The sequence below is a fragment of the Daucus carota genome, chromosome 9, assembly GCF_001625215.2.
Source record: "Daucus carota subsp. sativus chromosome 9, DH1 v3.0, whole genome shotgun sequence".
Classification (NCBI taxonomy): domain Eukaryota; kingdom Viridiplantae; phylum Streptophyta; class Magnoliopsida; order Apiales; family Apiaceae; genus Daucus; species Daucus carota.
Window position 1 is genome coordinate 30,723,563 of NC_030389.2, and position 16,067 is coordinate 30,739,629.

At 33.4% G+C, this 16,067-nt stretch overlaps 1 protein-coding gene across 2 annotated transcripts; it reads left to right on the forward strand.

Moving 5' to 3' along the window:
* The first annotated feature begins 4,285 nt into the window (after positions 1–4,285).
* On the forward strand, positions 4,286–12,083 carry LOC108203128 (uncharacterized). 2 transcript variants are annotated; one of them, XM_017371884.2, is made up of 10 exons: positions 4,286–4,444; positions 4,656–4,729; positions 4,829–5,204; positions 6,764–7,146; positions 8,134–8,383; positions 8,780–8,945; positions 9,418–9,520; positions 10,077–10,205; positions 11,351–11,572; positions 11,679–12,083. In XM_017371884.2, exons 3-10 carry the CDS (start codon positions 4,895–4,897, stop codon positions 11,955–11,957), a joined length of 1,842 nt encoding a protein of 613 aa, XP_017227373.1. In that variant the 5' UTR covers positions 4,286–4,444; positions 4,656–4,729; positions 4,829–4,894; the 3' UTR covers positions 11,958–12,083. The 2 variants fall into 2 exon arrangements, with proteins under 2 accessions (XP_017227373.1, XP_063940650.1); XM_064084580.1 differs by having other exon boundaries at positions 4,287–4,444; positions 4,656–5,204.
* The last annotated feature ends 3,984 nt before the right edge of the window (positions 12,084–16,067 follow it).

Consider the following 16,067-nt stretch of genomic DNA (forward strand, 5'->3'; position numbering starts at 1 on the left):
CAATCGTGGGTATAGGTGACCACGGTAGCAGTGGAATGGGTTGATAATGATGCCCGGAGGTTCATCAATGTAGTATGAGTGAAGATGATGATGATATATGTTGTATATATGTATATTTATATATCTATATTTTCTGAGATTTCTTGTATAGGAAATAGTGATTTGTGATGTACAAACGAGTGATATTTGCAGTTAAAAATAGTGATAAAAAATGGCCCGATACTAGTTTCCAGTTTCTAGGTTAATTTAGTTTCTAGTGGAGTAAGCCCATATATATATATATATATATATATATATATATATATATATATAATGTAGGAACCCGCAGCCGCTACCCTTTGGGTGCGCACTGGGTAAACCCACGAGCTCACGCAATAGCCTGCAAACTACGTGAACCAAGGTAAACCGCACCTAAGTGCGACAGGCTCTGATCAGGAGGCATAATCATAAATTCTGCTCCCTTCGGGAGTCGAACCTGTGACCAAGAGGATACGTGTCCTCTCTTTAACCAGCTGAACCAACCCTTGCGGGCCTTTTTTAGTATATTTGAGATCACTTCTGTTTACTAGATTGTATGCACATACCTGATCTTCAGTCTGTTGATTTATGTATCGTACTTATGTATTGTTCCTCTACTTTTACTTGTTGAGTTATCACTATTACATTATACGTTATATTGTGCTTTATGGGTCGCGAAATTTAAATACATATCCAAGTGTTGTATGTATAGTTCTACTTTAAGAAATATAAGTGAAGTCAGCTTGGACAGTTAGACAAAATTTGTAAAGCAAAATACATTAAACTAAAGTAGTTTATAAAATGTCTAAAGTAGCACTAGGGGTGAGCATCGGGCGGTTTGGAAGATCTAAACCAAACCAAACCGAAATAGTCGGTTTTTCAAAATCTCAATCCAAAACCAAACCATTATGTTTAAAATCCAAACCAATCCGTTTAAAACGGTTCGGTTCGGTTTGGTTTCGGTTTAAACCACTTTTTATATGTAAAACAAAGTTAGCAACAAAATTAAATTTTAACGTGAAAAATAAGGAATGCAAAATTCAATTTATATTTTCTATTTAGTCATATTTAAAGAGGATACAAGAATATATTAGCTTGATAAATAAAAAGAGACAGAAGAAAATAAAAAAAATGTGATTCGTATACTTTTATAAAAATATAAATAAAAAGAATGGAAACATAATACATACATCAAAATTAATATCATAAAATAGAATAAATAATATTTTTAAAGAAAATCTTTACTAAGATACTTTTTATTTGTTTAAGATTTTACATTTTTTGTATATTATAATTTTACTTTTAATAATACATTATTAGTACATGTATATTAATGTTTAAATTTACACATTCGGTTCGGTTCGGATTTATCGGTTGGTTTGGAGGTAAAAACCGAAACCAAACCGAAATAATTCGGTTTTTATAATTTAAAATCATAACCAAACCAAACCGTTATTAAACTGTAAAATTCGGTTTGGACGGATTGGATCGGCCGGTTTCGGTCGGTTTGGAGAATTTTTGCTCACCCCTAAATAGCACAACAAATCAACTTATATGTTTATGACTTATTTTTCATGAATTTTTGTTTCGTTTCATATTAGTCCACTGATGGTTTTCATTTCTCAAACTAGATATCGTTTATAAAGATTTTAAGATCTCATTTATTGTTTGTGATGGTGAATAACAATTTTCTTGTAAATAGTATAGAAATCCATTATCATGTTCAAATTAAATGCTATAAATGCAGATTGAGAATAATATATTTTTGTTATAAGAGATAAGGAAAATGCAATGATGTTATAAAATTAATTGCTGAAATGTAGGTAATATTATCTCTAAATGCTAAATGTAGATTGAGAATAACACATTTTTATTGCAAGAGATAAGAAAATTCAATAACATTCTAAATTTAATTGCTGACAATGAAGATAATATTATCTCTTAAATGCACATTAATTACTATAAATGCAATCAAATCAAACATATTTATAAATCAAACGTCTCTTTATAAGTAGATACAATATTCTTTGTAAGTACTTGAAATAAAATATTTTTAGTATCACGAGATTGAAGACAAGATGAGGAACACGTATTTTATCAGTATTGCAATTGTCGTAATGATGGTTAGCGTTGCTTTTTCGGATTATCCTGCATGTAAAAACGGATGTAAGTATTTCTTGCTCATAGTATTGCTTGTTACAAACATGCATATAAATACATGTTAAATACATGTAAAGTCCATGTACAACTCAATTTTCAAGAAATATGGATATGTATTTTTTTTGTTTATATTCGACAATTTTTTTCAAGAACACAAGTCTCTTATCCGTGTTGCGTTTTCTCCTACAGTGCATCCTGTCGCCAGTGGTCCACACCCAACGTGTAAATGCTTGAGCAAACTTGATGTAGAATGTTCAGACGTGTTGTGTGATTCAGTTTGTGCAGATGATTATGGAGAAAATTTGATAGATGTGTACTGTTACAACAGTTCAACATGTATATGTGTATATGAATGTTAAAACGATAAGGAATTTATTAAAAATATTATATTTTTGTTAATTTATTGCAGTTTTACCAGATTTTAAAGATATTTGTGAAAATATTGTAAGCAATTAAAACCATAACTTTACTTATATAATTTGTAATTAAATACAATCTAAAATAACTTTTTTTTTTTTCTCGAAAAATGGGAACCGCATGTTGAACAAAAGTTCAAATATGTATCTGTCTCACCGGATTCTTTACAGTTTCATTTTTTTGACGTTCCACTCATTTCTTTACATTTCAAAACTTTCCTAAAATAGTTGATAAGTCTCATCACTTTCCCACTTTTTCTCCCATTTTCACACTACTTTTACTCCCCTGTCTCTCTTTTATATACTCCCTCTGTCCCATTTAATTCTATACGTTTCTTTTTAACTGCTCGACACGCATTTCAATACTCTTATAAAATATAGTTCCGTAACTTATTTTTGAGATTTTTTTTTTCTGTATAAAAATATAACATTCAAACTTTAATTCAGAAAAGAAAAATTTTAAAAATAAATTGCCCAACTACACTTTACAGGAGCATTAAAGTCCGTGCCGCGTCCCCGTCCCCCAATGTATACTACTCAGGGGGACGGAGGGAGTATTAAAAATCAATGGGTCTTACCACTCCACTCACTTTTCTTTCTCTTTTACACTTATTTTTATATATATATATATATATATATATATATATATATATATATATATATATATATATTTTAACTTCCGTGCCCAAACCTAATATAAAGAATTGGGTAGGATGGAGGGAGTATACAAATGGGTATATTTGTCGGGTATTTTTGAATCCCGAAAGACCGTAAAATGTAAGTCGCAAACTGTATGTCTTGGGAGGAGCAGCAGCGGAATACTTAATTTAATACTCCATATTCCCTCCGTTTCTTTTTTCTTTTCCTGTTTGTGATGTCGGTACTGTTCATAACATGAGACAAATTGCTAATTTACATCTAATCTATAAAACTAAATATAATCAGGAGTGATATTGTTGGATTTGTATTCACGAATACTTTAATACAGTGAAGTTTTTATATTTAATGCTAATACGAAATGAAAGATATTAACGATCAAAATTGTGTAGCGGCAAACATGAAAAACTCAAATAAGAAAGATAGTCAGAGACGAGGGAGTACTGTATTAGTATATTCACTGTGCTGAATGTTGAGGGGATGATTTGTCTTTTCCGTATCATTATTTGATTCCTTGCCTTTCCCGATGCTTTCATTTTTCTCTTTTATCTACACGGGTCTGTTTTTATAGGAAAATTAAAAAATTATTCTGAATAATTACTTTTCTCTTAAAATATAATCCCGGCTTTTTAGATTGTCTACGTTAAATGTTTGCACGATATTCTTATAAAGTGTAATTTTATATTTTCTATTTCTCTATCTAATAAAAGTTCAACTATCATGCTTAAAAAAAATAGTTCAACTATCAAACTTTTGTTCATAGCAAAAATGTTTCAAAAATATATTATGAAATTATATTTTAAATAGATGTTAAAAAATATGTTAAAAAATAACGTAAAAAAATAAAAATAACAGACTGAATAGTGAAAAGAAGAAAATCTTGACAATCGATACGGATAATATCTGAGTATCGGGGTAAATTTCGGCTATTAAATAATTATACAAATGCGACAAATATATCGCAAAAGTTAGTTGTGCGGATGCAATCTTTATCTTTAATACTGGAAATCCAAATTTACGAGCGGTGCTGAACAGGTGTCCTTATGCATGTTGTGTTAATTCCTCAAAAGCCCACCTGGCTGTGACTGTGAGTGAATACCTCCAAATTCATCTCTACTTAGTGGGTTTTTTCTAATATCATGAGTTTGATTTTCTAAATCTTTAAGCTTGTCTGGCTGGCTGTGTATTCAAAGGTAAGCAAGTCTTTTAAGTTGGGTTTCTTGTAAATTGTAATAATACTCACTTGTATCATATTCATATGTGTCTAATAATTATTATAGAGGGGTCCATTTTGATTTTTATTGTTTTTATTTCGTATGTTTCTTTGGGTGCACTTCAAATGATTGGTCTTTTTCTGCCCATGTATCCTTAAAAATTAAAATCCTTTTGTTTTTGTGTTTTTAGGTACATTTTAATTGTGGGTGCAGTTAGGAAGATGGTGGACCACCAAGTTATGGAGGACAAGTAGTTTTGAGAGTGTGAGTCACTCATTTCCTTATTTTTACACTTGTGGTTTGAGTTTGTGTCTGAAGAAGAAAAGTTCTGAAAGAGTAGTGTTTCCTGTGATTTTATTTAAGGTTGTTGGTTAGAAGACTAGGTTCATTTCACTTGTGATTGCATTTATTTGGTTGTGTTTTGGGGCCATGGCAAATTCTGCTAAAGAAGACTTGGAGGCTCAAAATAATCAGAAGCCTCTTGATAGAGTTGTGTCACACAGAAATTTTACAATCAAGAACCAGAAATCACTTGAAAGGGTTGTTTCACAGAGAGCTTTTCAGATGAGTAATTCATACCCGTGTCAGCTATGTGTGTTGGGTTTTCTTTGTGGGGTTTGTATCACCACTGTGTTTCTGGCTGCTGTTACTTCTTTTGGTACTCTCGAATTTGGTTCACTCTCCATTTCGACATTCCCTGCTGGCCCTCTGTCATCAAATTTTGGCTCAAGAGTTGGGGGTAAGTGAAACTTTTTCTACTTATTTGCATTTAAGGTATTCCTTTGTTTCTTTTTTACCTTCACTCTGCTCTAATCTCTGATGTTCTATGGAAGTTTGAATATTTTTTCAAGTACGAGGATTGAGGATAGAGATGGAGGTGTTGTCATGACCTCTGTCATGGGCATTCAATCCTCAGCTGAACTCCTATAATATATTTACTGCAATAATTTTGATTGTACTTAAAAAATGTGATTGTTCTTGATACTAGAGCAACGAGTTTCTTTTCAGACGACGCTAAATGATCTTATTAAAAATAAGGCAAGCAAGAAGCTCTAAGATTTTAGAAATAAACTAAAGGGTCATCAGAATTATCAAAATTTCCTGCTAGATATGTCGGAGTTACTGACAAGGTTCACTTGCCTGATATATATGAAAATTGTGCTATATTTGAGATTCATATAAATAATCTGAACCCAATCATAAGCGGGAAATAATGTAATATGTTTTCCTTGTTTCAAGCATATCAGGAATTATCTAGAAAATTTAGAAGGAGATTCATTTAGTCAGAATTGAAGCAGAAGCTTTGTATAAAAGTCCACAACGGTGTCCCAAGAGGACACTAGTAGATGGAACATAAAAGTTAACCTTAACTTGTCTCACAAATTTCATTTCTTATTCATTTTTATATTCCATGATTGAATTTTACTCAAAGTTGCCAACTGATTATATATTTAACATCTTGAACTTCTGTTATCGTATTTCTTCTCTTCCATTAATATAGTCAACTACAGCCTGCTAAAGGAATTTTATTAACTTGTTTTAATTTGTTTTTGTTGTACTCTCTTAATTTTCTTAGATAGAACAAAAATCAACTCCTTTGTTTTGGTGGGGATAAGTTAATGTCAACTTTTACCTGTAGTAAAGACTTGATTACTGCCTACTTAACTGGAATTGGATGTCAATGTTTACCTGTAGTAAAGACCTGATTACTACCCTCTTGACTGGAATCGGATTAGTCATCCATGTCTTTTTCAAGTTGTACTTAAAATACTTCTGTTTATTATGACAAACTCACAGCCTCTTGCCATTTGTAATTTTGTCACCTCTATATTTAAGGCAACCTCTTGGCCACATAACTAATGATACCATTTGGACTTCTTTATGTGCCATACCCTCATGGAAACCTATGTATGCTTGATTCTAAAAACAAGCTACTAATGGATGATATGCCAACCTAAACTATGTTTCACGAGTGCATAGCACAAATTCAGTATGAAGGGCATAATACTTCTGTAGAAGTATTAACTATATGCCGGTAAGAATTGATACTCGAAGACAGTGTTATGAATCATATATGTTTGTTGCTGTAAAGTTAATTTTGTTTCTGGGACAGCATTGAGTTTATATAATCATTTGTTTTGCAAAAGTAACTGAAGTAAATACTTTCTGGATTCCCCTAAGTTAGTTCTGTTCATGGATCGTTTATGACCCTTTTAACTACATGAAAGTCTCTGGACAAAATAATTATAATTTATTTCAATTTCAATTGGAAAATTAAGATATTTTGATACTTTGTAGATGTTGCGCAGAAGGTATCAACACTGGATGTAGAAAAAAAGGTTTACTCTGAGAAGAATAGTGAACTTACAATTGATGAAAGAGTGTCCTTTATGTACTCAAGTTGGAGTACTTTCCTGAATAAATCAATTGAGGACTTAGAACTTCTAAATAGTAATGGATTAGGCTTACCTAATCCTCCCAATCCCAAAGCTCCTCATTTAGAAAATTGCAAACTGAATGCGGAGGTAAATCAGCAGCTTGATAAGCGCATGGAAAATGAGCTGCTACCACCATGGACAATTTGGAAGGGGACGTTACAAAATTACCTTCTCTCGTCTGCAGAAGAGCAACTGAGGAATTACAATTATCGACCAATACCTGGAGCTTCTTATCCTCCATGGGTACGTTACTAGTTAATTGTGCTAATGTAATATGCTTTTTCTTTTTCTTATATGCAAATTCGGGTGAATTTACTACAAGCAAACATGCCAGTAATTACGTAGATATTTCCTGAGGGAATAAATGTGTTCTGATCTCCTAAATCCTAACTATAGCTACTTTTCAATGGCTCTAGCTAATAAGCAAAGTGGAAGAAAGCCACATCATATGATTTTGACAGAAAACTATGGTTTATGAACAACTCATTGCACTTGACTTCTCTTTGGTTATTCCTTCTCTTTAAATAGACTAGAGGGGGATCAGAGGTTTTTTCTGAAGTTGGGGTTGGTTGGGGCAGTATATCATAATATTTGGGATATAAATGTTGAAAACTGTTACAGTTAATCAGCAAAAAATTGAAAAAGGAAACAACAGCTACATTTCAAGACATTGAAGGTGTTAATTCTTAACCTGCGCAGGTAGATATCATATACAAGTTAGTTACATATAACATATATATTATTTGTTGACACACAATGTTATCTCGATTTTTACTCTCGCATTTGCTCAAGAATTAAACCCTTTAAGGGTTGGAGACACACACAGACACACACATATATGAATATTATATTTGGGCATCATAACTGTCTAATATTGAGAGTAAGGTAGAAGAAAGCATGCTGCTTTTGTCTTTCATGTCAATATTTATCTTATTTACTCTTAATAACCGTTTCTTTCTCGGTCCTTATTTACGTTGATCATTAAACAAAACAAGCTCCATTTACTTCTATAAAAGTCTGAGCATCTAAGATGATGTGGCCTATATCTATATACACTATGAGATTAAATTGTGTTAGCATGATTACTGACTGTCTGGTCTTTTGCACTGGTAACATGAGGTTATGGTTTGGGAACTGTTATGTCCTCCGTTATTGTAGATAATCTCCTGTTTTGACCTTTATGTTACGAGGCTCCACTTATTGGTATATATTAATTTGTGAGTTTGGCAGATCACAGGATCAGATGAAGAAAATTATCCTCTAACTAGGAAAGTGCAAAGTGACATTTGGTTCCGCCAACATCCCTCAAACTGCAGTGATCCTAGCGTAAAGTTTCTTGTAGCTGACTGGGAAAGACTTCCTGGATTTGGGATTGGAGCTCAGTTCGCTGGCATGTGCGGGCTTCTCGCTATTGCAATTAATGAAAGAAGGGTACTTGTCACAAATTACTATAATCGTGCTGACCATGATGGTTGTAGAGGTATAATTTCAGTGTAATTGTATTATTTCCTGAACAATATGAGCAAGAATTTGTTTTTCAAGTCTACAAGATCAGTAGCAACTTACCACCATCCATATCTTCAGCATATTTTTTTATTGTAGTTTACAACATTTCTAAAAATATTTATATCAATACTATTTCTCTCAAATGCAAATATGCAATCCTTAGAGGTCCCAGTATCTCAAAATCGTTCCACTGTCTTGTCATTTCCATACTTAAAGGTCGAATTATTAACATCAATAGGCTTTTTTTATATACTTTTTCAGTACTGCTGACTGTTAAGTAATATAATAATGATGGACCTGTCAAAAACTTGGTCAGTAAAGAGACTTTGAAGATTGTAATATATACTAACAATGTTTTATCCTGATATAGGTTCATCACGCTCAAGCTGGTCATGCTACTTCTTTCCCGAGACATCCCAGGAATGTCGGGATCGTGCATTTCAGCTCATGAAAGAGAAGAAAGCATGGGAAAAAGGAATGATAACTACAAAAGAAAATTATACCTCGAAGGATATATGGACTGGACGTATTCCCAGGCAAGCTGTCCTACATCTTAGAATTGTATACTTCAACAATTTAAGCATGTGGATGATAGGATTACTTATTTTTCATTCCTTAACTATGTGCATCATGTAGGATTTCATTCCTTAATTCACTCAAATCGGGAATTTAAATTCGAGAAGCAAATCATAATATTCTTTTAACATCTTTCTGAGTCTAAAGTTCTTCTCCGGACAACTTTTTATTTTCGTTTGTAAGCATATACTGTTGACATCTTCTAATCTTCTCTATCAACTCAGTTGAAACATCATTGTATAAACTTTCTGGATTATATCCTCAGAAACGCATACCTCTATTTCTAATCTTTCAAATTATTTTTTAAGTTCTTCTACTGAAGTTAATAGATTCAGTCTCTCCTTTCTGCTTAAAGCATCTGCTCCGACATTTAAGCATGTGGATGATAGGATTACTTATTTTTCATGAGGGGTTAAATTGATTTGTTTACAGGGTATGGGGTTATCCTTGGAGTTATATGCAGCCAACAACAGAAATTAATGGTAGCCTGGTTTCACATCATAGGAAAATGGACAGGAGATGGTGGAGAGCACAGGTACAACTAATTGTCATACACAGCAGAAGAAGAATATTCTTCTGGCGATGTGAAAAGTCACAACTTTATCTGATATCGACATATTTTACAAAAGTGATCAAGTATTATATGAATCAGTATTTAATTCTAATCTCCAAGTTCATTTCCTTTAAAGCAGTATAAACACTTGTTGGGCAGAATGAGGACTATTATTGTCTTAAATACAGTTGAACATCAACCAAGAATCTAGCAAAAGTATTTTCCCAACCAAGGGTGACAAATTTAGGATCCAGACAGTTTGTATATCTATGTGTAATCGTAAATTTTGGCTTCTAATTTTGAAACCCCTTTCAAAATTTTCAACTACCATGTTTTGTAAACCAATATAGCTAGAATGATTCTGATCTTCTGCAACAGAATCTTCGTAGTGTGTACCTAATATTTGTCCACAGGTCATCCCTGCCTTATACTTCATATAAGGACAAATTACTTGAATGATGTATATATGTAATTGTGCATGTTTGGTAGAAAAAGTGCTGCATGTATTTACATAATTATCTTTCATGTTATTATGAAGGCCATTCGCTATCTTATGAGGTTTAAGTCGGAGTACACATGCAACTTACTGAATGTAGCGCGGCATGCAGCATTCGGGTTGGAAGCTGCCAAACTGGTTCTATCATCACGGTCTGAAAATTATTCAACGGTATGTCCTGTTGTTAGATAAAACTCGTTTATAATAGTACAATAGCCACAAAGGATATAGATATAGCCGCCACCCATGTCGCGTGGACTTGGGTGCAGATAACAAGGAGTAAAATGCAAAATGGTGGCAGAACTTTATCCGCTTTTGCATTTGAGTGGCTAGATTTACCAATGGGTGGCCAGACATTGTTTCTATGTTTCAAAGAAATGGCTAAGGGCCACTTTTCTGAGAAAAACACTAATATTTTTTTCTCAAAAAAGGGGCCCTTATCCACCTCTTTGATGAATTAAAACAATATATGGCCATCCTATTGCAAATTGGAAATCCGGCCACGAAAATGAGACATTGGATAAAGTTCGGCCACCAATTTATACTTGACTCTTAGTGAGCCACGTTTACATGTCCCACATGTAAAATCAGTTAACACAGACATGTAAGAAGGTAGGAAAAATCTTTTTGCTATGCATGATACTCTCCCCCATATGAAGTTGATTGCAGAACAATTGTATAATATTCCCCTCGATATAGCATTCAAAGGAACACGTTAAATATATTCATTTTATTTTCTTACCCACAGACTGAGTAGGGTAGAGAAGAAAGATTGCTGGATTGAGTGGATTCTATTTATTTTACTTCCTCTTGGGCTCGGTAAAGATGTAAGCTAATTCGGTGGAAGCTTGGTAGCAGCAGTCCCATCTGACTTCTGTAACATAATGATCCACCAGATCGCCATTTGCTTGCTGACAAGATAAAATATGAAAATAGATATATGTTATTATAGAATGATATTCTGGATCAACTTGTTCTAGCTTTGTAGGCAGCAGCTTAGCCACACTAGTTCACATGTAGTCTATGTAGCAGCCCTCTCCGACTATCCTGTACAGAATCTCCCATCATGTTTTCTCCTTTTTCCAACTCCCAAGTGGCCCCCACCCTATCCTGTACAGAGTCTCCCATCATGTTACAGAAGTCGGATGGGACTGCTGCTACCAAAAGAAAAGGCCGTAAAAAACATTGAGACTGTATCTGGTAATGTATCAAGTAAAAATTGCCCAGTTAGGTTAAAGAAGTTGTCCAGAATTAGATTAGAAGTTAGTGTAAATAATTTTAAATTAAAATGCCTTCTAAGAAGTGTTTTTGTACAGAGCACTTTTGTCTCAGATGGGCATAGGGCTGACATAGAAGATTTTGTATGGTCAAACCATAAGCCATGGATGCCACGACCATTGCTGAGTATGCATGTAAGAATGGGCGATAAGGCATGTGAAATGAAGGTTGTCGAATTTGAGGAATACATGCGTCTTGCACATCGCATCAGAAATCGCTTTCCCCATCTTAATAGTATCTGGTTGTCCACCGAAATGCAGGTATAAGTTTAGCATTTTTATCAATTTCATTGTAAATTCTACCATTCTAGTAACTAATGCTTACTTGATATTCATCCAAAAACTGGAAAAAATTAAAAAATTCCAGGAAGTTGTTGACAAGTCCAGGTCATATCCTCATTGGAAGTTTTACTACACGAACGTTACGCGGCAAGTAGGAAACATGACAATGGCGACATATGAAGCAAGTCTTGGCCGGCAAATCAGCACCAACTACCCTTTAGTTAATTTCTTGATGGCTGCAGAATCCGACTTTTTTATTGGCGCATTAGGTTCCACATGGTGCTTCCTCATTGATGGCATGCGGAATACAGGAGGGAAAGTAATGGCCGGTTACTTGAGTGTCAACAAGGACCGTTTCTGGTAGATCTAAGATAGCTGCTGCTTATTGTATGTAAATAATAAGTAGAACTGTATAAGCACATCAAGATAGCACATGTATATAAATAGCATTCAAAGTTTATACTACATGCTTCTGTTTCTGCTTCTGTTAGCTTGAATGGAGTAGTCAGCTTGCAATGGAACTCCCTGGGGTGGTAATACTGGACAAGAATACCATCAAAGTGTAGAATTGTTCTGTGATAATAATCTGCTGACGGAATGATCCCCTTTGGAGTAAGGTTATCTGTAGCATCATTTCCTTTAACAATATACATGTAACCCGCCGTACTAAATTGTAGCTGGGAACCTTCAGTATCATTTGTGCCAGGACTGTCATCTCCATAGTAAGGAAAATAAGCATAATTGGTAAGTACATCCCGGATGTTTAGCACAAGATTCCCATTGTCAAGGAAACGAAACTGAAATCTCCCTCTGGTGAAGTTGGTTTCACTCAGGCGAAAGTAAAGTGCACCATTTATCCCCAGAGTCTGAGTAGGCAAAAGGGTATCAGTTGGATTGCTGAAGCTATCCCATAACTTTTCTGAACGGCTATAAAAAATCATGAAATTGCCTGTATCATTAAAAACAGCTTTAGAAGCTGTACCAGCTAGCATCCCAGATCTCCAAAATTCTTTGCCGTTAGAATCACTGAGGACTAATCCGTGGTCCGCAGTCAGTTGCACTCTGGAGCCAGCAGGAACGGTAGTACCATCATTTACAAACCAGACTACGGTTTTGTCGGGTATTTTGTCATACCAAATGGAAAGCAAATACTGATCCTGGACTTTCTTAAACCCGAATTCAAAATCACCAGAAAGCGAATACCATGAGGTTGCCTTGTCTGCTGCTGTGAGGGACGAGCCTACGGATACTGTTCCATTGCCTTGAGCAAGTGGTGAATATGGTAACACAAACAAAATTATGCATATTATATATGAGGAGGAATAAGCCATTGTCGAGTTGATTCAGTATATGCAGTAGTACATATATATGCTTATCAAATGCAGGTCAACCAGGAAGTCTCCAAAGTCCTGGGAACATGTCTGAAAAGTATTATCTAAGAGTCAGAGTCTTGTGGAAAATTATTGGAAACAAGTGTGGAATAGATGCATTGCAAATTTGTGGAGCAGCCGATGCAAATAAGAGGTGCTAACTGCATTGCAAATGTGTTCCGTGTAATCCATGTAATTCATGATAATGATGGCCCTGCGTGTATTTTCCGCGACACTGGTTTCCTCAACATTGAAATTTTGAGAAAGAAAGTTACGGAGCAGGAGCTCCATCAGGGGTGACAATTTCGGGTAAGAGGTCGTGTTCGTGTCAGCAATCGGGTCGGGTCATTTCAGGTCAATCGGGTGATTTTCGGGTCACTTTCGGATTTTGTCTCAGTAAATTGGGTTGCGGATTAGATCGAGTTATGTCTGATATTGCTAACATCTTGGAAAGTTGATGCGGCAGGCTAGTAAGTCTTCCAGACTTTTACCACAACATTTTTGTGAAAACCATCCATAAATCACTTTCTTTTTTCATGGAGACAATATAACTGAAGAGCTATAAAATCATCTGACACTTACCAATGTCTAATTTGAATCAAGAAAAATATAATTTACCAAATGTCTTCCGGTAAATTGCAGTAATAGCAAGAACAGCCCTGAGGGCCTGGCAATCCAAGAGCTTCAGCAATTACTTGGAACCCAACTTGAAAACTAATTATACACTACAGTGGAAAAACAAGAATATGTTATAAATAATATATTTATGTGGATGTCTTTTGGCTTTTCAGTAGCTAGACTTTTGGCTTTTCACTAGTTAGACCTTTGAGTTTACTTGTAACAGACACTTGTAATCTTATATAAAGGCCATTTGTATTAGCCATATGACAATACAATGAAATCTACTCCTTTCTCTCTTATCTAGCTCTCTCAATTATCTTTCTACATATATTATTTCATAACACGTTATCAGCACGAGTCGCTTTGCACGTATGTTGTATCTCTTTTCACTTTGTTCGTATGATTGGTGTACCTTCTATTCAAGAGGATCATGGTTTGTAAAATTTCGATGTGTTGATCGATGAAGATTGTTTTTGCCATGAGGAGTGAATTGTTCTTCCGATATTAAAGGTCTCTCAAAGACATTCTTGAAGTAAGGAATCATGAACTCAAATGATTTGATCATTTAAGATTTTAAGGTAAGTCTCCCTTCACCATTCTTTACATTTTATGATACTATACTATATGTTTGAGAGATTTTGGATATTTTGAAATAGCCCCTTAATTTTCTAAAACTTAAACTAGTTAATATTTTTGATGTGATACATGTAAGTTGTGAATTCATGATGTGCATAAACTGAATCATTTTATATGTTTACATGTTTTAGAGTTTGCTTTTGGAATAGATCGATTTTGGATATATTGATGTTTATAGTTTTTGGAGTTAGTATAGATCGATATGCATATGCTTTAGTCTCTTATGCATTTAAACACATTATTTGGATATTTTTGGATTTGAATAAATTGTTTTGAATACTTACTTTTGGATTTGCGTAAATTAATTTGGATTCTTTTGGATTTGAATAATTTTTTTGGATTTCAATAAACTATTTTGGAGCTTTTTGGAATTGGATGAAATTTTTTGGATCTCTATTCTCGGCTCTCTTAAATCTGAAAATTTGTGAGAAACTTGTTTTAAATGAAAATCATGTTTTTTTTAGTCATATTATATTTCTAGTGATCATATTTTATATATAATTTTGATGATTACCTTTTGTGGATAACTATCGATTTATATATTATGTCACTCTCAAATATGTGTATAATTCATTTAATATGTGATGATTCTCACTGGCGTTCTCTTTTGCGTACACTACATTATTTTATTTTGATAAATAGGATGTGAGACAAATTTATATTGTGTATATGTGATCAGTTTATAAAAAAAATTGAATACAAAAAAAACATAAATTCTTAGTGACTCACTAATCCAAATATTTTACATCATTAATAGATAATATGTTGCTCTAATCTTTAAAAGATCATGAGTCATATGTGCCCCTTTCTATTCTAAAAGGTGATTTTCTCAAGTCATTATCTATTTCATATGAGTTTAAATTGGTAGTAAACTTAATTTATGACTTAGCTAATATTCTTTGTAAGAGACAAAAGTTTCATATCATTCACACCTATATAAATTATATCTGACCTTGTCTTTGTCTATGTATCTCACATTAATATATGCTACAAAGGTCCTTCATGTCCTTCATGTCCATATTTATTCTTTTTATTTTAAGGACACCCCAAATTTTGAAATAGTCAAAACTTTATATATTATGCTTTGAAAGAGATGGCTTATGCGCATGTTATGTCACTTGTATTAAGTTGTTTTGCTCACTTATTAAAGTGTATTACATCTTATGCATGCTTCAAATACGTGATATTTTCGAAATCTTTATATGATATCTTGGTAAATGATAAAATCACTATGTGCCTTTGTGATATAAACTTAGGATTTGTATAAGTGATTTTTTCCCCCACTTGAGCTAAATAATGTTGGTATTATCTACAACACCTATTTAACGTTGTTTTTAATAGATTGCATATATGATTGCAACCAGAAGTTGCACGTAATAACAACCAGAAGTTGTCTATATAATAAAATTAGTTTATTTTTTATCACACATTTTTGATATGTTTAATTTCTGAAGATGAAGGATGTCAACAGAGTATATAATATGTTTAAACACTTGATTACATTCCAGAAGAATGATATATTAGTATAATATTCAATTTATGAGTTTATCCTAAATGATATAATACCCCTAAAGGATGGTTCTATATAAAGAATAGTATAATATTTGGATATAATAGATTTTAATTGAATAAATATTATATTGTGTCCCGCAGATACAATGATATGAATTGATGTAATATTTGGGTTGTTAAATTCATGAGTTGATATCGTGATTAAATGTGGCATACTAAATTTGAATTATTGATGAAAAGATTATGAATTGTAACAAATGATATCGTACCATAATATGACAATATTAGAAAATCAGAGGATATCAAGCATGATCGTAGCAATGGTCCTGACATTA